The sequence below is a fragment of the Dendrobium catenatum genome, unplaced genomic scaffold (genome assembly GCF_001605985.2).
Source record: "Dendrobium catenatum unplaced genomic scaffold, ASM160598v2 fragScaff_scaffold_220, whole genome shotgun sequence".
Taxonomy (NCBI): Eukaryota; Viridiplantae; Streptophyta; class Magnoliopsida; order Asparagales; family Orchidaceae; genus Dendrobium; species Dendrobium catenatum.
In genome coordinates this window covers 1073198-1097544 of record NW_021318682.1, presented here as the reverse complement: position 1 = coordinate 1097544, position 24347 = coordinate 1073198, and the positions used below count along the sequence as shown (strand labels likewise).

At 37.2% G+C, this 24347-nt stretch overlaps 1 protein-coding gene across 6 annotated transcripts in view; it reads right to left on the bottom strand.

Annotated features, from left to right (window-relative positions):
- Positions 1–2758: 2758 nt before the first annotated feature.
- Positions 2759–24347, bottom strand: part of LOC110099777 — a 46668-nt gene continuing 25079 nt past the window's right edge. For 5 of the 6 annotated variants that reach the window (XM_020827042.2, XM_020827043.2, XM_020827045.2 and 2 more), the window contains 4 exons: positions 15998–16067; positions 15429–15510; positions 10966–11030; positions 3912–6040 (listed from right to left, as the gene is read on the bottom strand). In XM_020827042.2, the coding sequence (XP_020682701.1) occupies positions 4178–6040; positions 10966–11030; positions 15429–15510; positions 15998–16067 (2080 nt within the window). In that variant the 3' untranslated portion in view covers positions 3912–4177. Of the gene's footprint in view, positions 3114–3911; positions 6041–10965; positions 11031–15428; positions 15511–15997; positions 16068–24347 lie in introns of those variants that run through there. The other variant, XR_002303488.2, reaches the window with a different exon arrangement.

Sequence of the window (24347 nt, the reverse complement as noted above, 5' to 3'; positions counted from 1 at the left end):
TAGAGTGGTGTTTTGGGCCGAATTATAAACCTTCATCGTTGATTTCTGCTGCATTTTTCTCTCTGATCTTACTGATTTTGACTGTTTGAAAACCAAATTAGCTATTGGCTGTTATTTTGTGTTTGGAATTTATATCCACGTACCTATGACAGGGAAAAGGGCAAAAGTGTTGGAATGGAACATCAAACAACTGAAATATGAAATTTCATATTTTCAAACTCAAATTTCAGCCATCCACGAGAAGATTGATGAGAAAGTTACCATCATCGAAAAGATGATAAAGTTTTTAGAGGGCCAAACCAAAACATCATTGTTAGAGGCGAGGGAAGTTGTGGGCAGCTAAGGGAGTGGGGAGAGCCCTAATCCAATGAGGAGAAGGGAAGAAAAAGAGGTTGAGATCTTGGAGGGAGAAGAGAGAAGACCTACTATAGTGCTCATTCCTAAGGAGGATATAGGTAGACCATATGAGGAGAGGCGTGAGGGGGTTAGGTATTAATGAAGGGGTGCTGAATTTCATAGAAGAGGGGTTGATTATGATAAGATATGTGCTGATTTTCAAAGAACAGAGGGTTTTAATAAAGGGTTTGGGAACGAGCATAGAAGGAATGACCAGAACACTAGGGGGGACCACTTGGAGAATGGGAGATTGTGAGAAAACATGGGGAACAGAGAAGATCCGAGAGGGAGGAGGTTGAAGATGTCTATTTTTTAGGAAGATGATACACATGGGTGGATCTACAAGATGGAAAAGTACTTTGTTGTCAATGGGTTGATGAAATAGAAGAGACTAGTGGCAACTGACCTATACTTCGAGGGAAAAGCATTGGCATTACACCAGCGGAGAGATATGATGTAGCCCATATAGATATAAAGGAAGTTTAAGGATTGTCTATTGGAACATTCCAAACCAGTAGGAGAGGGGACATGTATGAGTAGTTCTTCGCTCTAACACACGAGGGGATAGTGGTGGAGTACCGTGAGAGGTTTGAATACCTTGCCAGCCGATTGAACTGGCTATCAAAAGTTGTACTAGAGTAAACTTTTTGAAAGGGCTCAAACTAGATGTTCGAGCTGCAGTTAGAGTGATGAGGCCTCATGATTTAGGAGAGACTATGGAGCTAATCCAATTAGTGGAGAACTAGAAGCACCTAGAGAGAGGGGCTAGAGGCAACAGTTTAGGAGGTTCGTAAAGGATGACCACCACCCTTTTGGCAGCCAAGGAGCAAACAACAAGTTTTCCTTGGAAAAGCCTGAAGGAGAAAATTGTAGGAGGGGGAACTGGGGGAAACTTCAAGAAGCTCATTAAGACAAAATCACATAAGAAGAGGGCAAAGGGGATGTGTTTTAGATGTGATGAGAGGTATAAATTGGGGCACATGTGCAAAATATTGAACTCTTCAGGTTCTCATTGTCTGTGATGACAAGAAAACTAAGGGAGGTGAGAGTGAGGTAGTGGTGGAGGAGGAAGAAGAGATGCATTTAGATGTAGCAGAGATCTCCTTGAGCTCAGTGGTGGGATTCACTCCAAATCACATAATGAAAGTAAAAGGTGACATATTAGATAGAGGTAGTGGTGCTGATAGATAGTGGGACTACCCATAATTTCATCTTCAACCAGATTGTGAACCAATTGGGGCTAATTATGGTGGACTAGGGTATTATGGGGTGATGATGGGCGTAGGGAAGGTGAAGATAGGAAAAGGAATGGGTAGAGGGGTGGTTCTGATCATACAGGGGTTCTAGGTGAGAGAATACTTCCTTCCATTAGAGTTAGAGGGCACTGATTTCATCCTGGGGATGAAATGGCTGAAGATCTTGGGACACTAATGAATCAGTTGAAGAAGGCAATAGGAGATCACACATCATCTTCACTACCCCCGAGTCTGACAAAAGGCATGGAGGTTATTTTGGAGCCCCTGGAAGTAGAAGGGGTTTGTCGAGGGAAAACAGGGGTATAGGAGGTATTAATCAAGCTGAAGGATTTGCTAGAGTACGAGGCCACATGCCATCCATACGAGATGATCAAGAGATAACTCCCACTCTTGCACCTTGAGGGCAAGGTACATCTTTGGGAGGGGAAGGGCTCTCTTTGGCCCAGACTAGCTGAACCCAACAATTCTGCTGGGCGGGAAACATAGCAACAGAGAGGGAGTTCAACCCCCCTTATGGGGCCCAATGAGCTATAATCCTTTATATAAGGAGAAGGAATAAAAGTAGATTGTTTAGGAAAATTTTAATTACAATTGAGAGAAAGTTAATTTGGAAAAGATATCTAATTTGAATTCAAATTTATGAGGGAACTATTTGAAAAAAAGGAGCTAATTTGGGAGGGAATTCATGGGAGGCTATTTAAGAATAATAATATTATATTTTAGTGATTATGCTTGTGATTTTTGAAATTAGAATTTCTTAGGTTGCGAGGGATCTAGCTAGTGGCTAGGGATTTGAGAGAGCCGGATCTTCCTCTTCTATTGAAGATCCAACTGTATCTTGCTATTTTCTTTCATATATCTTGCAATAAAAAGATTTGTTGTGTATTCTTCTTCCCAACTTTTTATTGTTGTTCATTAATTTTGGCTGAAATTGCATCTACTTCCTATCACAACTCTCCATTAAGACCACCACCAATTAAAGGCTGAGAACTAGCCTTATATTTGTCCTCCACAAACTCAAGAAAAACAACCACCTAAATGATCAATAAAAATGGAGCATTGACCAAAGAATTAACTCCCTGAAGAAAATGCATGATCCTTTATAGGAGTCTTCAAATTCTTCATCAAGTTTAGGCGAAGCTAAGCAAAAAAGAAGCTTTATGATCTAAAATTTTAGAATAGAGAAAGATATCGAATCTTTAAAGACAACTTATAAAGAATGACAATTCCGTTCCAACCAAATCCAGTTTTTATTAACCATCTTGTGTTGTTTCCATTTCCATTAAACATAAGCTATGGAAGGATGATAAAAGCAATATATTATCTTGAAAATCTGAGGGGGATTATCAAAAACTAAAAATAAGAGATATCAAAATATCATAATTAAGCAAATGACCTTTGAGGAGGTGTCCAATCCAATTGGAGCAATAGCAAACTCGCCATGGAATCAATTTAAGAGTCCTGATAAAAAAATCAGACATAATAGATCTAACAAGACAATAATCAAGAATAATTTTCCAAATCCTAAATGAATTAAAATATGGCAAGCCTAAGAAAAGGGTCATGAGAGATTAAGATCAAGTAAAATTTTTTTAATCTCCTCCACATGGGGAGAATTTATAAATGAAGGAAAACTATAAGGTCCTAGCCAAAGATATAATTTCTCATTGAGATATAATATTAAGATTAGTGATAGATTTAATACCAATAAAAATATAATCAATAGGAGATTGAGGTATCACCCTCAAAGCTTCACAAAAAATCTCTTGAATAGACCAATAAAAGTTCAATGTATCCTACACAATAAGAGAATGAACCATTATAGAAGATGACCCTAACAAGGCAGCAATACCATAAAACACCAAATTGAAGGAGTAGAGAGGACATAGCATGGTGTCAAATGATCATACTCAAAGGAAACCAAGAAAAAGCCACCCACCAATGATCCCCAAGCTGATCTTCCTCAATGAGCTGGCGCTAAAGCAAGCAGGTTGAATGAAAAGGATGAAGTAAGCTAAGGCATCAATGGAAAACGACAGCAAGGTAAGGCAAAGTTGGGCAACCATGAGTTGGGAAATGGTTATGCAGGAGAAAATGGGCAGCGCAAAATAAATCAAGCAACCAAGGATTGAATGACACATATTGCAAAATAGAGGTTGCAATAGCACCTACATCCCTTGGGATTTCAATACATTATAGGAGATTTGAGATGTTTAGAATGCCAGATTTTAGAACAACTTGCATCTAAAATTGCATTCATGAAGAAAGACCAAGATGCAGGATTTTAGTTTAGAATACCAGATTTAAATACAAAGTATTCAGGTGAAAAACATAATAGAAACATCATGGAAGCATACGTAACAAAGTATCAATTTCAATCAAAGAGTTTCAATATCTATAGCAGGCTAATCATACCTTCATGTTGTGCCTGCTCCTTTGATTTATTTGTAGACTGTTATTTGCCTTCCAAGCTCCTAGTTGCATGTAGAGAATCTTACCTCACAAATTCAATGCAACAATTTGTTTCATGCAGTTGATCGAATGCTCTTTCCATAGGAATGTGTATTTTCAGCAAGCATGTAATTTGATCTTACACTCTCAAGAAGCGAGATGTAATAGAAGTCTTCCATATGCTGCATAAGAGCAGTCCCATCTCTGATTGATTGAAGAAGGTTTATCTCAGTCTGCAATATCTTCTCAATGAGCTGCTTTTCACCTTTCATAAACTCACTAACAAGAACTTCTGGTGTAGCCTCTCCAATCACATCTCCCTCATATCCATCTCCTCTGAAGTCTCTATTTAGCATGGCCTTCTCTAAATCTCCAGCTGCAAGATAAACAGGTTGAGCTACGTGGCAATAGCCCATCAGGCGTGGGACCGTAGGAATAATATCCCTATGGTTCACAACTCTCCAGCTATCTTTGACCTTTTCATTGTATATATCAGCAAATCTTCTATTACCAACTCTTGGAGAACCAAAATTATACATTGTAACTGAAATCATACCATGCTTTGCCATTGGACTTGTTGAAATCTCTAAAGCAAGCAGTGTTGCAAGCGCACCACCTAAACTATGCCCTGTAACGTAAACATTCCACTTTGGCATGCTCTCTAAATGATGTTCTTCATGGTAACCTATTGCAAGCTTAATAAGCATCAAAAGTCTGTTTCGAACAGAATCGTAAGCATTCAAAAATCCACCATGAACCTGCACTTCCTGTTTGAAGTCTCCACCTAATCTCTCAGGATTCAACCCAGCTGGTAAGAACATTAAATCAGTTAGCAAATCCTTCCACTTTGCTTGTTCAGTGCCTCTGAAAGCAACAACCAATCTTCTTCGAACCGAATCACGCCAGATAGCTACTTGAGTGTCTGTAGAAACATTATCAAGAAAGCATATCTTCTCAAATTCTGATTTAATGAAGCTTGACCGACCCAAGGAAGTGGCGAGCATAGCCCAAGCTTCCATAGCACTCTCAGCACTAGAAAATAATTCCCGCATCTCCTTCGCTCCTTTTGTACTTAATGTGATTCCTTTGTTGGAGCTATCACTCCCTTTTTTATTTGAAGGTCCTTCATTCTTATCGTCATCACCATTTTTTATTTGATTATCCAGTGACATTGAATCATCTTTCTGTTTAGAAAAGGTCTTTGCAAGCACTACCAATGCTCCTAAAATTGCGTCGGTCTGACTAAGTAAATCTCGGGATGCTATTCTGATATCTGTAGATGAAGATGCAATAGCATTTGTAGAAGTTTGGCTAGTTTCAATATTGTTCTTATCCCTACTTTTCGGTGTTGCAAGTCCAAACTCAACATACTTTTCTTCTGCTGATCTACGCAATTGTATACTCATGTTGTTCAGCAAATCAAATTTGTCCCAACTTTCAATCTCAGGAAGCGATACACCAAGCTTCAGGAACACGGTTTGATTGATGATGTCAGTAAAGGCTTTCCAAAAATATTCAGCCTGTATAGAGTCATTTTTTTTCTGCTCCATCAGATCATTATTTCCATCTGCTTCATCAACAAGAGGGGCAGATGAATTATTCACATTATGAATCTCGTGTCCTACCATTGAGCTCTGTATAATATTCTCTTTCTTTGGGGCTTCATTTGAGCTATGAATGCCGTTTAAAGACTCTTCTGGTTCATGAGAATCATTTTTGCCATTTTTAGAAGCGTGAAGACTCTTGACATAATTATAATTAAATGACTTCAATTGTCCAAACGCAGACTCTACAAATTGACTAACATTCAAGTTTTCTGATCCAAGAACCATTCTGAGAGCAGAACCCAAATTACTCTTCAGAAGAAAATCAGAGACAAAGGGTATTCTCCACCACTGTTTTTCTTCATAAATTTCATCAAAGCTCTTATATTTGATCTGTGAAATAAAGATCAATTTCACAAATTACTGATGCAGTCAGAAAGCTGTTAATATTAACTGTAAATCTCAATATAAAAAAGAAAAAAATAATTGCAAGAATTATAAAACCAATTAAGAATCAGGATAAAGAGTAGCTAAGATAAATAAAATGTAAATAGCAAGTTGCAAAAAAAACTTAATCCTAAGTTTTTTTAGCCTCAGAGCAGGTGACCAATCTATCACAACAAAACATAGAAGTTAGGCCCTTCATACAGACGCAGGAGTTTAGTTTAATTATAAAAGGTATCTAATATATCTGTAGAATTTTTTAGGAAGATGAAGATGTTCTTGAATGAGAGGGAGAGGGAGGAGAGGGAGAGAGACATAATTTGGAGGAGAAAAATCTATAATAAAGCTTTATTAAAATTTTCACCAATTGTTACATCACATACAATCTCTATTTATAGAGATTTACAATGGTGTGATAACATGCAGGAACACAATAACCTAAAACTAAATCAATTCATTACAATTTGCACCTTGATTTAGTTTTAGAAAAAAAATAAAGAACCACCCGGTCACAAGAATTAGAATTTGTTGCAATCCGACTGATCGCCTCGGACCCCCGTGTGCGCTCTGACCTGCGACTCCGCACAATCCACCTGTCCGGTTCAAAATTCTCGACCATCTTGCCGCCCCAAGGTTCTTGATCTGCCGTTCCAACAAATGATCCGAAAACTCCACCTGAATATGAAGCTTCACTCTGAATCCATAGCTCATCTCACAAATTTGATTCCAAACTTGTAAAACCCAAAAACGATGTTAATAGGTCGTCGCACATTTTTCAAAGCGTCGCGACGAGATTTATGTGAAATTTTCAACGTTAACGGAATTTAACGAAAATAATTTTAGAAAATTTCTTGCGAAATTCTGATCGTTTTGATATATAGAACTTGTACCTAATTTTACCTATATTTGGAATTAAAATTTAACGAAGTTTAAAAATACCGATTTTACCCCTTTTGTAAATAGAAGGCTAATTTCACTTAAGTGAAGTCAAATGGGTAAATAGCAAATCCTATTCTCCCTAAATGAACAAATCTGCCCTTCTCCTCCTCTCATTTCACGCGTGAGGGACGAACCAAGCGGAACGAACACGGACGGGCGGACGGCGTGGCTAACGCGAGGGCTTTCCGGTGATGATCTTCCGGCAAAAGTTTTAGGTCAAATCGAAGAGGACGACGAGAGGAACACTCGGGTACGATTATTTTAGAACGAAACTTCCTAAATCTCAAGTTATTTGAGATCGAAAAATCTAGGGTTTTTCTAAATTTCGATTTTCTTTCGCAATTTCTTTACGAAAACTTTAAGGGAGGATTAGAGGAATGTTTTAGCAATGAAAATGAAGAGATTTAAGGGAATTTTGGAGATTTAAAATTTAGGGTTTTTCTTAGTTTTTGAATTATGAGAAATCTCCTTTACAAAAATTATTCTTAAAGATGTTAGGAGTGTTTTAAAGCATTAAATTTGATTTTTTAGGAAAAATTTCAGTTTTGTAATTTCCATAATTTAATTAAATCCGAAAATTAATGTTTATTTAATTAATTATCCTTTAAATGTTGTAAGGAATGGTTAAAGGGGAAAAATGCCGGGTTTAGCAATTAGACTTAGGAAATTTGATTTTTTAATTATGTGACACGTCTCTTTTGTAAACCGCTTAGGTTCTGACCATTAAAGGGTAAGGTGAAAGAACTGTGTCAAAGCAGCGTGTCATACTTGGGTTGAGGTAGGTGTTCAGACCCCAGTTAAATTTATAAGTGCTTTAAAATTTTTATGCTTAGAATGCAATTTCATATATTTATTTTCTTGTCAAATATTTTATTTATTGTCAAATGTTTTGATATTCATGTTTTAAAAAATACCCTACAGTTTCATGCTCTCATTTCATGCATTATTTGAAAAGCAATTAAGGTATATGAATAAATGAAATAAATATGAAAGAAAATTTAGCATGATTCAAAAATTTAAAAGCAATAACAATTTCATGTTGCATGTTGATCCGGAAGTGCCAAATTGGTAAAGGAGCTCTTTCGAGCATTGGTAAAGGAGGCTCATATGAGCCATGATAAAGGATGGTTCTTATGAACTAATGGTAAAGGAAATGGCCAAATATTTGATTGCGTACCTGATCAGTACGAATAAGTGTACTTCCGAGACGGGTGATACATTTAGCATAATCATTTTTGCATATTCATTGCATATGAAAAAGGTGAAAGGAAAGACTGAAATGAATGAAATATTAAAGAAAAAAAATGCAAGAAAAATTGAAAAGTTTAAAGGTTGTGACTTGCAAAATGATATGAAATAAATTAGTTCCAATTGTAAAAGAGTTTTATTTATGCATCTTATGAAATTAACTGAGATATGAATTACCTGCTGAGCATTGGCTCATCCTACTTATGGAAATGTTTTTCAGGAGAGAAGTGATGGCTGCACGACGACCGTTCACGTATCGTCGTAGGGGACCTCAAGATGGAAGGTTCCTTTTTATGTTTTTAAGTTTGAGTCTGAGATTATTTTCTATGGTTTGAGTTTGGAGTTTATGTAATTGTGAGAGTTTATGTTATGATGATGGGTTTGAAAGTTTTAATAGTTGTGAGACAATTGAACAGTTTGAAACAATTTATTTTTGATGTCTTAGTGGCTCTTTCATTAAATGTTGGATGACATTTTTGTACTGATGTTAATCATATATTGAATTTGATTATGTTTTATATGCTCTTCCGTACGACTGTCTGTTCCCGCCCCGTTATCGACGGGCTAGCCGGGCCAGGTCGTGACAAAACTCATCGTCCCAGAAGAAATCTCTAACCGACTCTGGAGTTGCGTCCTCAAAAAATAGTTATGCTACGATAGATTATTGGACTAGTCTCAGGTTCATGGTGCCAAGCTTGGCAACTCATGTTTGATGTGGTTCGCTTTATTTGATTTTGCCACATCATATCTCCATCCTTACCATTTAGAAGATGAATCAAGTGTTCCAAATTCTTATATGTTACTGCATCTTTATGTGTATCAAATGCTCCGATACTCAAGAACCCCGCACCATCTCTTTCAACTGGTCGTTCCTCGCCTGCGGGGGGCTCTTGGACCTTAGCCTTGAAGCTAGACCACAACTTGCAGAAAACAGAGAAAGCAGATAGCACTGTGAGCGCCAACCATAGTCTTAGTGCACCAAGACCTAGCGGCACAATCATAAGAACCGAATTATGCTACGCAGACCAAGGAAAACGAGCCCCGTCCACATGTAGCTTGTTCTCGCACGCCTTCCCGCCTTCGACTTGATCACGGCACCAAGCCGCTTCGCCTTGCCCGCACGAGTCCGCCCGCGTGCATTCACCTGCGTGGGTCTGCACGTGTCTACTACGCCCGATCTTGCTTGGTCGCATCAATGGCATCAACTCTTCTCTTTCTTCCTCGAGATCGCCTCAACGAGGCTCTGATACCACTTGTAGAATCTTTAAGGAAGATGAAGATGTTCTTGAATGAGAGGGAGAGGGAGGAGAGGAAGAGGGACATAATTTGGAGGAGGAAAATCTATCCTAAAGCTTTATTAAAATGTTCCCCAATTGTTACATCACATACAATCTCTATTTATAGAAATTTACAATGGCGTGATAACTAGCAGGAACACAATAACCTAAAACTAAATCAATTCATAACAATATCACAAGAAAATAATTATCTTTCTCTTCTACTCCAGCTCCCATGAAACTTGTTTCAAGAAAATAACATATTACAAGCAAAAGCAAAATATAGATCAATATTACAATTTTTAAAACAGAACAAAACTGAGAGCGGGCTGGAATTACATTTTACACATAAGAATAATCACATCATTGAGAGCTTATTAACAATAGTTTTTCAGCGCAAAGAAACCTTAATGGAAACCTTTAGCAACAACATTACTTTCATATAAAGTTGGCTCAAGTAAAATGTTACAATTCATCAAAACTAAATAATTAATCAGGTATTGATCCAATGTTTATTTATGAAATTCTTGAGAGTAAATTTGAGCAAAAATGGGGCTTACCTCATGGAAGAGAGTGTAACGAGTAGAAAGAAAAAGGATTTTCGTTACATTAATTTGCGCTCTATTAATTTGCGCTCGAAGGTGTTGTTCAGATACTGAGCTGTTTCTACAAATTTTTAGAATTCTTTCTTTCATTGGTTTATCATATCAAGATCCTTAAACCCAATGGAATAACATTCGGTAAAGTTAGTGAATATAATTATGACAATGATGATGATGATTGCAGTATCAAGATGAATGTGATATTTAAGATTAAGGTTTCGTTCGGGACAATTTTTTTACTATTTTTTAAAGCAGATTTTTAGTACAAAAATTTTATACTAAAAAAGTTTTTTAGAAAACAGTAAAAAAGTCACCCCAAATGAAGCCTAAGATAAACACGTACATGGAGATGTAAGAATATATGCATGTGCATAGGCATGCATGCATTGTATATATAGACAAGTAAAAAAGAAACTTCAATTCAACAGAAAAAGTCAACCAATTTACCTTTTAATTCCCTTGAACTACATCAATGAACAAAACACCTTAGATTCATAACCATTTGGAACCTAATAAAGAACATTCAGAATTATCATTAACTAATGAGTTAGTTTTGAACTGCAAACCACAAGTTCATTAATTTATACAATTTTTTATGCGTAAATCCAGCATTTGTATTTAGAATAATAGCAATGTTTTTTATTCAAACAAAGCTTCAACGACAGGTTTATAGATAGATAGATATAGACACAAATAGGACACAAATTAAAGGCGTCCTTTTTTCTTTTTTTTAAATTAAAGGCGTCCATTGTTCTATAGCCATATAGGTAAGATAAAGCGGATGATACTGATAATAAATATAAATTACCTCCAAATAGATCTTGCCGCAACCACCAATGCCCTCTAGTTCAACCATAACCTCATGTAAATTGCCTGAAAAGCTACAAATAAGTTAACATGTGAGAGAGGTTTTTTTCATGCAAGGAAAAGAAAGACTATAATTTGTATTTGCATCTGCCTCTTTCCATTATATTTAAACTCAAAGTTATATCGTTGATTAAAATCTACAATATAAGAATTACATATGGATCGAGATTCATTAATTTTCTTGATGATATAATCATTCATCAAGCATGTAAAAAATATATGTATGACATACACACACACATATATATATATATAATAGATATATATATATATATATATATATATATATATAGGATTAATCCATATTGCTTTTAAAAATCTTAACCTCAGAGGTCTAAACGCATCAATCTTAGCTTTAGTCAGAACAAAAGTTCCATTAAAAATATTACCATAACCAAAATTTACAAGTTATAATTTAAATTTAAAAAAAAAAAACCACTAAGCTTTATATAGAATAATCAAGCTTATATTGGATAAACCCATGCCATATATAGCCAAGCTTTGTATCAGATAACCCATTATTTCCAAAAATTCATGTACAGGCAGCCAAGACATAAAACAGAATTTGATTAAGTATTTTCATGAAGTCACAAAAATCATTGGTGTTGTCATGAAAATAATCTACTCCAAGTTGTTTTGATGAAAATGCATACAATAGTGTTGTTTTTGCTCCTTGAATCAAATTTTAACCACACTCCTACTTAATTCAAATCAACACGCATTCCTTATTAAAATTTTGTCAATATAACCTTCCCCAGAGTGTGAGAGGTCACCATGAATTTTATAGATGAGTTACCAAGATCTGAGGGGTTTACAGTGATTTTGGTGATGGTGGACAGATTGAGCAAGCATGCTCATTTCATTCCCCTATGATATCCATACACAACAATAACAGTAGCAGCATCATTCATCATAAAGGTAGTTAAATTGCATGGGATACCAAAGTCTATAGTGTCCGACTAAGATAAGGTGTTCCTAAATCATTTTTGGAATGAGTTGTTCAGACAGTAGAGGACAGAATTGAAGAGGAGCATCGCTTACAATCACTAGATAGATGGGTAAACCAAGATGGTAAATAGGAGCCTTGAGATATTTGCTTCAGAAATACCTTGCTTGTGGGCCAAGTGGCTAGCATGAGTGGAGTACTGATACAACACTTCATATCATTCAGCTTCACAGATAACTCCTTTCAAAGTGTTGTACGCAAAGGACCCACCTCAGTTGGTGCACTTTGGGCAGAGTAGCACACCATTCTCGTTAGTAGAGCAGCACTTGGAAGAGAGGGATAGCGTGTTGGAGGCATTTGTTAAGGGCTCAGTAGATCATGAAGCAAGTGGATGAGCGGTGGAAGAACATCCAGTTGAGATAGGGGATAGGGTATACTTAAAACTTCATCCCTATAGACAAATGACGGTAGCTAACAGGAAAAATGAAAAGTTGGCCCTGAGGTATTTTGATCCTTCTGAGATATTGAAGAGGATTGAAGCAGTAGCTTATCGCTTGAAGTTACCCCAGACTGCTACCATACATATGTTGTTCAACGCATCATAGTTGAGGAGAGTTATCAGGGGTCATGCATCCCAGTAGAGTTGCATGTGATACTGACAGAAGATTTAGATGTGATATGAAAACCACTAGAGCTGAAAGAGGTACGACAAGGAGAAGGAGAGATCAAGGAAGTGCTGATAAAATTGAAGAATCTACCCGAGTATGACACCATATAGGAGCCATACGAGAGGGTAAAGCATCAGTTTTCATCCTTCCACCTTGAGAACAAGGTGTCAAGCCCTACTGATTGATCTTTCACTATATGCTCTCACCCTGCAGTCCTCTATCCAACAGTATGTTTGAATTATCCTGCACCATAATTAGTTCTTCCTCTGAATCCCCTCTGAGGACAGTCTTCTACCTTATGTTCCTACCATCCACAGTAAAAACATCGCTCTGTCAACAAGTAGCATTGACTCGAAAGTCGTCGACCACAATGAATACACTGATCATAGCCACCGGTAGATGCTATCGATCTAGATCCCCTTGAATCACTATAGTGACTTTTATTATCATTGTCTCTATCTCCTTGTCTCATCTCTGCTCCTCCTACTGACATCATATCTAGAGCCCACCTCATATCTAAATGTTGGTGCTGTCAAATCAATCTCTATCAGTCTAGCCCACTCCACCAATTTAAAAAACTTTTGAATTCGTAAAGGTACTAATGGATGTCTCAACTCCCTATTCAACCCCTGCAAAAACCTATAGCCCTTTGGCTCATCAATAGGGATCAAGTGAGAAGCATACCTAGTCAGTGCAATAAACACAACCTCGTGCAGCATCAGTATCTGGCATCCCTGCTCTAACTTGATAAATGTTTTCTGCATCTGTAGTCGGGCTGAAGGAGGTACAAACAACATTGAACATTCTGAATATAACAGTAAATTCATCCCAAGTGATATCAACATTTATTTTCCCCTAAAATTTCTCTCTGTTGTTTAACTCACCATCTCTCAGCCTCTCCTTCAAAGAGAAATACAGCCAATGACACCTATCTATTCTCTAGACATTGCATGATGTCGCGGACGCCCTCAGCCGCCAAGCCGCTATGATAGCTCAGCTTCAAACCAAGATTACCGACCTTCGATGTTTAAAGGATTTATATCCTGAAGACAAAGATTTTGGTGAAATCGGGAACCTATGTGCTAATTCCAATCCAATAAAAGATTATTCAATCAGGCATGGGTTTTGTTTAAAGGGAACCTTTTATGCATTCTTGACTCTTCATGCCACCAACAAATCATCAGAGAAGCTCACGGTGGGGGACTAGCAGCGCATTTAGGTAGAGAAAAAACTTTCAAGCAACTGCAATCAAGATTTTTTTGGCCTCGACTACATAGAGATGTAATGAAATATGTTGAACGGTGCTCTATTTGTCAAGAATTGTCAAGAATTCAAGGGTGTGAACCAATACACAAGATTGTACACGCCATTACCGGTGTCAAACTCCATTTAGGAAGACATAAGTATGGATTTTGTATTGGGTCTACCTAAGACCAAGCACGGCACGGATTCCATTATAGTAGTTGTTGATCGATTTTCGAAGATGGCGCATTTCATAGCATGCAAGATAACATTTGATGCAGTTAATGGTAGCTCGAGTTTTCTTCAATGAGTTTGTTCTCTTACATGGATTTCCTCGCAGTATAGCTTCAGATCGAGATGTGAAGTTCATCAGCCATTTTTGGCATGACTTATGGAATTGTTTACGTACCGAGATAAAGCTCAGTTCGGCCTATCACCCACAAACAGACGGCCAAACCGACGTTGTTAATCGCAGTTTGGTAAAAATGTTGCACTGTCTAGTTCAAAGTAGACCAAAACAGTGCGACAAAGTGTTGGGGCAAGCTGAGTTTTCCTATAATTCAATGACAAATAGATCCACGGAGGGTTCGCCTTTCAGCATTGTGTATACCAAGGCTCCAAATCATCTTCTCGATATTGCAGTTTGCCTAAATGCCGCACGCCAGCTGCTACCCATTTCACCGACAGTAAAGCTCTGTTCTTCGGGAAGTTAAGGATAAACTCATGGAATTTAATATGAAGTATAAACATGTTACTGATGTTCATAGACGCCGGCAAGTGTTCGAACCAGGAGATCTATTGATGGTTCGACTCCACAAAGAGCGTTTTCTAGCTGAACAATATTCAAAACTTAGCCCGCCAAAAATTGGATCAATTTCCATTAGAAAGCGTATCAAGAACAATGCCTATATCGTTGATTTACCGCTACTCATCAAAACCTCTTCCACCTTCAATGTCTCCGACATACACCCTTATAAGCCTCCATATGAGCTTGATACAATCAGTAATGGTACTGTCGCTTCTTTGTTAGCAGGGGAGACCCTGATGCAGTGTGTCTCTTAATTCAGCTCAACCACAACCCTTATATTTCACTACTTATAATATTTCTTAGCTCCGCTACATAGTAACGGCTTTTGTCTTCTAGCTAAAATAGTAAATGTTAGCTTTTTATTTGCTTTGCAAAACTTTGTAAGAAAAGGGACCTAAGCCTTATATTGGCGGGGTAAAGACACAGAGAAGAATAGAACAAAGATTTTACAGTTTCTTGAGGAATTTTTGTTCCTATTTCTCTTTTTTCTGCTTCATTGTTTTCATTGCAAGTAACGGGATCCCTTGGTGCAGTTAGCACATCAAGTATAAATTATTTAACCTCTGACGAATAGCTTGTGACTTTGACAGTTATATTTTGATCAATTATTCAGCATTCCAATAAGCCTTGAACAACAAGCATAGGCGAAATCTTCGGAGGCGAGAAAATAATGAATGAATGGTATTAAATAAAATTCTGAGAATCGATGACAAGAAAAAGGCATCGAGCTCCATTCTCACCATCACAAATAGATTGAAGGTTGACCAATCCATTACCCATGCGTTTATGCGGTGTCACCAGATTAGCATCCCAAGCATTAACCTAGACAATATCAATTATCATAATATTTGTCATGTAAGTTAATGCCGATCATCAGAGTATTCTGGCAACTTCCTACCAAGATAAATGGACACATATGAAAATGTACTAATGTAAGCATCATTTTTCTTGAAAATCTTGTGATGCTTTAAAAGGGTATGTATGTGTGTGTTGCTTTGCCACTTCTACGGTACTTAAGTATGACCGAGCAAAAAGAAAAGGATTGAAACTCCAAAAAGAAACCTGACTACGAAAAATAATTGCTTTTTGAATGTTTTCTTTATGCATTCGAAGGATGAAATAGTTTATCAACATGATCAACCAAAATAAGGATACAAGAACATGGACACTGGAAAAGCTGGAAGCCACAAGTGGAAAACTGTACCTCAAATGCATCTATGTATGGAGAAAGAACAAAAACGACAAAGAAAAAACAAACAAGAAAAACAAAACAATTAATGGTTCACTTTTTACTGTTCATGGACCATACCTGCAATTTTTTTGCTGTAGCTAACTTGATGTTGAGGGTAAAGTCCTCATTCCATGTTGGATCCGTTGACCTACAGACATCAGCATATAACTGTATTGCCATTAAAAATCAATATATAATGACAAGTTGAATATAAACAAAGAGAGAAGAGAAATCCAAGTGAGATTACAATTAATTAATTATTTCTTCAGCCTCACTTGAAATTAGAAAAAATCTGAAATTTGTGAAATCAATTGTTTGGTCGACCGTTGAGTATAGCTATAAATCAACATTGTCTCTGAGCTTCACAAAACCCTTTTAAAACCTCCATGAATATAATGATTTCAATTTCACAAAAGTGAAAACAAAATCACTATTTTCTACGTCATGTATCTTCAAGCAATCAAATGAGCTCCTTAGGAGAAGCAAGTTTTTTTTTCTCTTCGTTCAACATGACTAAAGTACTATAGATCATAAATAATCAACAAAACTTTGTGCATTAATCATATAATGAAATAGGAAAAAATGTGCCCGAACCCTACCTTTTAAGCAATGATTCTATACTTCATGAGGTAGATTAATTTTAATTAATCAAATTTCCCTCGATATTTATATTATGGTTTATTTAGATCTTGGATCTTAGCTTCCTATGTCCACAAGCCCTCACAGTTAATTAACCCTCCCACTCATAGAAGAGCACTCTTGATTAAAGGTGACTACTTTCATATGGTTTTAAATTTAAGGTTAGTACTCTGAGATTTGTTGGGATTAAGGAGATGTTTGTGGGTGGGTGAGCTTTTTAACATAGGAGTTGGCTCAAATATGATTTGAGTTTCGGCTTACAGCCACTAGAAGGCCCTAATTTAATTAGGCCAGGGTTTATTCTCTACTTAAGAGTTTCCCGGATTGTAGGTCTTACAACATAGCACTATAGCCACATTTGGTTGAGGTACTGGGGATTACGTCCCTTGAAATAACCAATGGCTTATTTGGGTTGGGGCTTACTGCTTAATTTAGGACTTACCAAAATGGTGGGTTTTAGAACCTAGCACTAAGAATTAGTATATTTGTGTTAAAGTGAGGCATACATCTACTAGAATGCATGATAGTTGATTTAGGATAGGACATATCCATTGGAATGCCAAGAGTTGATTTGAGAGGGCTAACATATTTTGGAATGCCCAAAATTAGAATTGATTTGGGACTTAATTGGAAACCACAACATATTTTATGAGGGAATTACAGATACCTAAAAGGTTTAATTAGCATGGTGCTTACATCCATTCGAAGGTCCAAATTTAATTAAGATGAGACTTACTGCTTTGTTTATGAGTTGCTCGTATTTAATTAGGATGGGGCTTACTACTTTGTTTATGAGTTGCTCAAATTGTTTGGTTTTCTAATCTGATATAGCATCATTAATAGTTATAACAATTTTGTGATGAGGACATCGGAAGATCAATGGCTACGATCTAGAGCTTATTTTATTTTATTTTATTTTTATGTCTTATGTACTAGTTTATCTTATATTACTGTTTTTCTCATTTCACCCTTGGGAGTGGTCATGTAGTGTTGTAGCCTGAAGGGCGTTTTAGTCTTTATTATTTTTCTTTTTATGAGGCCTATTTATAGGCTAACTCTCTTGTATTGGACGATGATTTTGATAATGAAATTTTATGTGTTTTTCTTCTTCTTCTTCTTGTGAGTGCACTAGAGAGAAGGGAGAGAGAGCTCGAGGTGAGCAAGCGCAATACCCACCAGCCGTTGGAAGAGTCCATGGCTCGTGGTTAGTTTACTTTTATCTTATGTGTATTTTCTTTCATCTCCTTTCTCCAAGTCAATCGGCGGCCCTTTCAACCTCCGACACCCGGTGGCCTCAACCCCCCCCCCCCCCCCAACCCATTCATTCTCCAAGCTCCACCACCTAAATCACCACCAAACCTAGCCACAACCTGCCACCTAGCCTCCCCTTTCCCCCTTTGCCGCCGGCCCTCTCATAATTTCCCCCCTCATTATGATGATTTCAATCACCATAATGACTTTCTAATTTAGCTCAAGCATGAGAGGGAAAATTTGAATTCATTTGAAATTCAAATTAAATTCTTTCCATATAGGGAATTCCAAATTAGGAAAGTATCAATCATGAATTCAATTTCAAAATAAATCAAATGGAATTTATTATTCCCTTTCCTAATCTTCATCGCCTATTTGGAAACTCCCATATTTCCCTCCCCAATCCCCTCCACTCCTCATGATGCCGTCGGCCCCATGATGGGCTTCCCCCCTATTAAATGCTCATTTAATCCCTCAACCTTATTTGAAATTTGAATGTAATTTCAAAACATTTTCACTCAAAATCCACTTAAGCTGAGTTAATTTCAGTTTTCCAATTCCCCCTCCTCTCTCTTTCAATACAAGGCTGGCCCACCCCTCCTTTTCTTTATTTCTTTCCCATAATGACATCCCAATAAACTCCTTAATTTGGAATACAATTAATTCATAACGAATGGATCTTTTCCCGCTATTGATTGTGATTACCGGAAAGAAAATTTCCTACTCTCCCTGTAGCCTGAGCCGCCCCTCCCTCCACCCCCTTCCCTCACATTTTCTTCCCAGGAAGGGATTCTTAATAGTTGTCCAAAACTTACAGCAGAACCATCCTGCTGTACAACTTCTCTTGAAGGTCCGTCTTGCTGTCCAAGATCTTACCGACATGGCAAATGGCTATCCCGCTCCACGGGTTGCTGTTTGGTCTGTTGTTTGAAGAGCATCAGGAGATTTCGGCAAGTTGAACGGCTGCCCTACTCTCCAAAAAACCCCCTGTTTGCTATCCTGAAGAGTCACAGCTGTTGTTCCAAGATTCGAGCAGTTTTCTAGTGCTGATTTGCCATCCGGAAGGCTCTCATTTGCTGCCCAGAAGATCCTATGCGGCCGTCCACACGCAGGACTTCTTCGAGATCAACCCCCGAACTCCGGGTCTTCTCCCTCCCACCCCAAATCAGATCTGAGAATTTGACGATGGTGAACTCTTCCCCAAATTTCTTATCTTCCTAGTTGCTCTCAATTATGGTTTAGTCGATTCACATTGATAATGTTAATTCTCATCTGCTATAACCTAGTGAATTAGGTAATTGAGTGAGCGGATTCTTATAGTAACTAAACTCATTGTTAGTTTAGGGATCATCGTTGAAAATCAATCATGTATGCAACGTTAGATTAAATTGTCCGTTTTACGATCTTAACTCCTTTGTATGTGATTTAACATAAGCTTGTTTTACCGCTTTTTATGTTTTAATTTGTCGTTTATAATCAATATAAAGCTTATAATTATTGTGCTCTAAATATTAAGCGTGCAAATTCATTAAGCAACTCATCTTTGCATGTACGTTTCACATCAATTTTGGTATCAGAGCATGATTGCCCGGGATGCGAACTCGACGGAGTCAAGCTCTTTTTCACCCCGGGAGAATGATGCAGACATCCGACGGTGGATGATATTCAAAGGAAGAGTTGAAGATCGACGATCAAGATCACTCCATTTTATTTTAATTTATTACTTGTATTTTGATTTAATTTTACAATTTTTCCTTTTCACCCTTTTGTTTAAGAGTCTTGTCTTATATAAGCCCAAGGGGCAAATGTGTCTTTTAATTTTTTTTTAGGCCTATATATAAAGGCCCCTCCTCTTGTATTAGGCATGATGAAATTATAATAAAAAATTTGTGTTTTTGCACTTTTGTTCTTTGGGAAGAACCTTGGGTGAGATTCCAATGAGAGGAATTCATAGCTTTCACCAGCTGTAGGATCTGTCCGGGCTCGTGGCCTGAAGTGCCTTAGTGAAGGGCAACGTAGTACCCGTTAGCTGCAGGATGAGTCCGGGCTCGCGGTTGTATCTTTCTTTCCCTAAATCCTCTTCTCCTTCTCCCTTGACCGCCGGCCAAAATCCCCCACTTTCCACCAGCCCATTCTCCCATAAACCCTTCCACTTCCACAAAACCGACCTCCCCTTCTCCCTCCCCACGGCTTTAGCTCCGCCTCCAACACCCCCCGCAAACCTCCCTAGCTTCCAGTCTCTCCAATCCGCCGACTTCATCCCCACCATCACCCAAACCCACCCGCCAGCAATCTCTTTGCCTAATATCACTTCTCTCGTAAATTGCTTTTTTCTTATTTAGGATGTCCTTAATTCGGAAAGATTTCAAATTCGAATTAATCTAATTTGAATTTCAAATCCACCCTCATTAATTACAATAATTTTGAGAAGTTTCTTTTTTTAATTAATTAATCAATTTTGAAATTGATTGATTAATTAATCCCATATCCAAATTTCAAATTCTTTCCTAATTAGTACATCTGTTTTAGGAAGCATCTTTCAATCATATTAAATCTCAAATTATTTCATATTTAACTCTCTAATCTCCCATTAATGCATGGGTCCACATACATTATATGTGGACACTTGTTTCTCTTCCCTCCATTGGCCGGCCCACCTTCACTCCTCTCTCTAATTATTTATTCCCTAATTTACGGCCTAAAATTAAGGAATATTAATTACCTCTTCCCTCCTTTATACTTCTTGTTTGAAATTCAATTTTTTTTTTTTAAATCTCCCCCACCTCCTCCCGTTCTACATCATTTTGCTTAAAATTTGAGGAGTCAATAAGACCTTGACCGAACAAAATGGATAACAACTCAAACATACATATTTCAAATAAGCTCCAAAAAGGTAATTTTGAAAGGACATCATCCATGGAAAAATTTCTTTCCTAGATGGCCATGAGATATCTTATAACTTAATCTATATATGTTTAACGACATATCAATTAAATCTATCATCATATGATATAATATTGAGCTTTAAATTATAATAATATCTGAATGAAACAGGACTATTTAGTGATTATTAACAGGTCTTACAAAAGAGATTTTGTTGATAAGTTTTTATAAATATTGGTTTTCACATAAATCAATATTAAGGCCAGCATACTTCTTTGCTCACATTATTATGAGCTTCTCTAACGAGTTGCTACCATTAGCAGTCTAAACACCAGTGTATCACTTTTAAATCTTTCTTATTAAGGTTATAACATAGTTTAAAATTGTGTAATAAGAGACGCGCCTCTGTGCAATTCTACCCCAAACAGCCTCATTGCTTAAGTAATTTCAGGTCTAGGTGAGGTATACGCCTCATGGATCCTGAGACGCGCCTTAGAGGCTTAATTGTGCAATTTTAGGTGAGGCTTACACCTTATGGAGCCGGGTCCCACACACTTAAGTTCTTAAAAAAAAACCATTTCATCCCTTTCTTCTTTCCTCATACCCGAACTGAACGGAAGAGCTCCGCAAGCCGCAGTTGGCACGCCATAGCTTCCCTCAGCCGGCCTTCCCGTCGCCTCAAGCCGGTGAGCAACTTGAGTCCGACCGCCCTCTACGACACCTCTACTATGGGTTTTAGGTTTTTTTTTTTAATTCAAAGTTTGATTTTTCAAGTTATAGAAAATCTAGGGTATAAATTTTTTTGAGATTTTTTGTTTGATTTTGCATTTGTGCATTATGAAACATGGTTAGGGGAAAGGAAAAGTCAAATACGTAAATTCCCATTTACGCAATTCTCGTCCATAAGGCTTACGCCTCGCACCGCCTCGGGGCTTACGCCTCGCCACACGGACGAAAAATGCCTCGAGACTTATTTACGCAATTTTAAACCTTGGGTTATAAAATATGTTTACCCCATGCATTACTAAGTACCAAGATATTTGTTGATTTGACATCGATGTCGATATTGTGTTGATTTGACAACGGTGACGACATTTTTTTTTTTTTGATAAAACTGCTAATTGCATTAAAGGAAATTAAAAAAAAAAGGAACAACAAACTAAGTGATAGTAGTCCTATCACTTTCCTCTTTAACAAAGAATAAAAAGTAGGAGGAACCTTATTGACTTCTAGAATGTCTCAAAAGAAATCACCTTTCAAAGCATAGTTAGCACACCAATGAGCTAACTTATTACAATTTCTATTAACAAAATGGAATAGGATAACCTCAAACTCCTTTAAAAAATCCAAGTCTTCTCTTTTAGTATTGTCCACCTCTCGGCTGTCAAGACCAACCGACTTTTGTAAGTAATGACGTTAGAGTTGTCTCCTTCGACAATTAAGCCTTTAGCATTGAACATCCAGTCTTTTATAACACTCCTCAATGAACGTACAGCAAGCAGCTCCAAGAATCCTATGTTCCAGTGTATTACCGAGAATCCAAATGCTAGAAGCATCCTTCCTTTATGGTCTCTAAATATGCCTCCAATTCCTGCTTCATTAGAGTTAAGTAGGCAAGCATCTATGTTCACTTTAATCCATTCAGGTGGAGGGGGATGCCAAGTGAAAGAAATCAGCTCATATTGTTGGTTAGCACCCCAGTGGTCTGAATGAAGATTAGAAGATGAATTAGATGCATAGGTGATGGCATTTGTCACAATGATACCGGTTCCCAGCTCTTGGCCTTCATGAATTAACATGTTTCTACTCTTCCAGGAATTGAACACCAAAGCACAATAAAATTTTGCTATAAAAGGATTCTCCTCACCTTGCTTTCTCAAGAAATACAAGCAATCTTCCAAATTGTTTAAAACAGGTAAATGAAAACCCCAACGGCTAGCCTTTTGAATTACCTGTTTTAATTTCAAACAATTCACCGCCACATGCTCTCCATTTTCTATCATATTACAACCTCTTGGGCAAAGGTTGCTACCAGTCAATCTTCTATGCAATAAGAAATCCATTGTAGGGATTGCATTCTTCAATAATTTCCACCAAAAAAAAGAGACCTGAGGATTAAGTTTCATTTTTCTGATACAATTCAAATCTTGGATCAACATTGGTTCGAACTCTTCCTTATTAGTTCTAGCATATTTAATCATGCCTGAAATTGTTTTCCCAGAATGTATCTTCAACAACTCCATATTGTCTTCATGATTATCTAACTCTATCTTTATATTGCAGATGCTTTCACCATTTCCTCCCCAAAGTATTCTTGTAGCTTCTCTGGCACCCAAATTCCTTCTGAAATGAGCTAGACAGACTAGTTAAATTGTCAATTTCATTTGTAATGAAAGTGGGCAACCTGTCCAATCTTCTATCAAGGATCCAAATGTCCTTCATAATATTAATTGAAACACCATCTTTAATGCTCCACCTTACAATCTGTCTTAAAGCTTTGGCACCACTTATTATCAATTTCCATGCTGAAGAAGAGTTTGGCCTACTACCATCATTCCATACATTCTTACCATATTTAGCTGAAAGTGATTTACTAAGTAAAGAATTTGGCTTCTTAAAGAAATTCCAAACTAGTTTGGCTCTAAGGGGCTCCAGTGAATCTACAGCAGAATGAATGCCAAGGCCCCCTTGGCCTTTCGGTTTACATAATTCCTTCCATGATACATAATGTAAACCATTATCCCCATTGCTTTTATTCCACAGAAACTCCCTGCTCATTCTATTTATTTTCTTCAAAACTGATAACGGAACCAATGACATTGATGTATAGAAGACATGGATTGCTTGTAACACATAATTGATAAGAGTAACTCTGCCAGCTGAAGAGATAAGCTTCTTACCCCATATGTCCAATTTAAATGCTGCTTTCTCCAAAATACTGGAGAACTCTGAAGCCACACGCCTCCTTAAGGTAATTTTATTTCCCAAATAATTGAGTTCTTTGGTCACCATGAACCCCAAGAGCTTCAAGATTATTCTCCTCCTTCTCCTCTCCATATTCTTACTATAAATAATAGAAGATTTTGAAACATTTATTTGTTGACCTATCCAGCTACAATAGTTCATAAAGATCTTTATAATTTTCTTAATATTCTCTACTTTAGCATTAGAGAAGATCAAGATGTCATCTGCAAACAATAAATGTGAGATCCTTAGTGCCAAAGGGGCAATTTTCAAACCCAAACTTCTACCTTTGGATAAAAAAGCATTAGTAAGTAATTGGGAACAAAGAATGAATAAGTAGAAAGAGGGCAACCCTGCCTAAAGCCGCTCCTTCCTTTAATTCCTTCCAGTTCCACTCCATTGATATGAACCAAGAAAACCTGGTCAGTAACACATTCCATAATGAGATTAGAAAATCTTTCTGAAAAACCAAAGTAATTCAAAACTTGTTTAAGGGTGTTCCAAGCCATACTATCGTATGTCTGTTCCATATCTAATTTGATTGCCACCAATCCCCTTTTAGATTTAGAGAACCTAAACTTGTGAAAAATTTCCTGAGCAAGAAGCATATGCTCAGATAAGGCCCTCCCTTCAATGAATGCCACTTGCTCTTCTATTACTAAGCAAGGAATTACTTTCTTCAATCTGTTCA